Below are 1845 nucleotides of genomic sequence, written 5' to 3'. Positions count from 1 at the left end.
AATTGTCGCAAAGAAAATTGCATATAAAAAGAAACAAAAGAAGAAAATCTTTTCCTAACAAATAAAGAAAAGTAGTACTTTTTTATTTGACCCATTATTTAGCAAAAGTCACATCACACAACCGCCCTCGCTAAAAAAACAAAAGAAAATATTAATTGAAAAAATAAAATTACATACACAAAAAAATAATATGAAAAAGAAAAAATAACAAAAAAGAAAGGAAAAGAAAAGTAGTCTTTTTTTTTATTTGACCCATTATTTAATCACACACCGCCATAGCTAAGAAAACACACAAGCAATAGTATCACACTATATATACCCCCAATAATTCACTTGGACCTTACACAAATCAATCATCCTACAAGCCATATATTTGGAGGAATCTCAATAATCTCAAAAACATATATAACATGGGTTCTGTTGCAATCAAAGTGTTTTTGATATTGGGTCTTTTGGCTACTTCATGCATAGCACAACAAGCTCCTGCACCCGCACCTACCCGATCATTATCACCTAATTCAGCACCTGCTCCATCACCCTCCACAAACACTTCACCAGCACCCTCTCCTTCAACCACTTCTTCTCCAGCACCCTCTCCTTCATCACCAACCCCAAACACTTCTTCTGCACCGGCACCAGGCACAAATGGTCCAGCATCAAACCCAGGAGAAGCTGATGCACCCTCTGCTGCATTCTCTATCACAAATACTTTCGTTGCCGTTACTTCTATTGCTGGAATCTTGGTCTCCATGGTTTTAGCTTAGATGTGTTTGTTTCTCTATAAACATTTGTATTTTTTTTGTTGAATTCTTGTTTCAGTCGGTTAGGAATTCGATTTATTTATTTGTTTTGTGTGATTGCTCAGTCGTGTATGTAGATGATGATGACGACCATGATTTTTTGCGTGTACGTGTAATGATATATATTGAAAATAAAAAATAGTTTGTTGCAATAAGCTTATATGGTTTCTTCTACACGAGAATATTATATTACCTTTCCTTGATTTTTTTTTTTTTTTTTTTTTTTTTTAAGGCAAATCACCGTGTATATTGATAATAACTTGTATGACATTGAAGATAAATACATGACACTAATAAGATAACCTTAATACAAATATATATTTACTTAAATTTAAGGTTGTTATAATTACCGCCATTGACAAAAAAATTCTAATTACGTGGCTCGTGATTCATATTAATGTGGCAATCTCATAAAGCCTTTTGATCTAAATTAAATTTTTAAAATTTTTAATAATCTAAATATAAATCTCAAAAAAAATTATTTTAAATTTATATTTCAATTAACATTCTTTAAAAAAAATGTATGTGATAATTTGATTGGAACACTTTTCAATATTAATGATAAGACAAAAGATACTAGGAAATCTCAAAAAAAATATGATTAATCATAAGACAAAAGATACTAAGAAATCTCACGAAAATATGATTAATGATGACACAAAAGATACTAAGAAATCTCACGAAAATATGATTAATATGGTAAGAATTATCACCAAAAGAAGTAGGAAATAGAATCTATTTGTTTTCAGCAAATCACACTCTAAAAGAAAAAAAATTCTTACAATTGTTTGTAGGATATCAAAGTTCCCCAACGATACTTATCAAATGTGAAGAAACTTGTGTCAGAGTACAATCACAAATTAAGTGACTTAAAATCGCATCATTGTCATGTCTTGATACAATAACTTCTGTGAATGGCTATCTGTGGTATCTTACCAAGAAATGTAAGGGTAACTATAACCAGATTGTGCTTATTCTTCATTATATGTAGTAAAATTATGTAATTATATGTAGTAAAATTATGTAGTAAAGTTATAGATCCTGG

At 30.2% G+C, this 1845-nt stretch overlaps 1 protein-coding gene across 1 annotated transcript; it reads right to left on the bottom strand.

Annotated features, from left to right (window-relative positions):
* Window positions 1-220: 220 nt before the first annotated feature.
* Window positions 221-958, bottom strand: LOC131645947 (uncharacterized). Its single transcript, XM_058916134.1, has one exon. It carries the CDS (start codon window positions 749-751, stop codon window positions 359-361), a length of 393 nt encoding a protein of 130 aa, XP_058772117.1. The 5' UTR covers window positions 752-958; the 3' UTR covers window positions 221-358.
* Between the last annotated feature and the right edge of the window lie 887 nt (window positions 959-1845).

The sequence above is a fragment of the Vicia villosa genome, linkage group LG2 (genome assembly GCF_029867415.1).
Source record: "Vicia villosa cultivar HV-30 ecotype Madison, WI linkage group LG2, Vvil1.0, whole genome shotgun sequence".
In the NCBI taxonomy this organism is placed as follows: Eukaryota; Viridiplantae; Streptophyta; class Magnoliopsida; order Fabales; family Fabaceae; genus Vicia; species Vicia villosa.
Note: the sequence above shows the minus strand (reverse complement) of the source record. Positions and strands in the feature narration are given on the sequence as shown.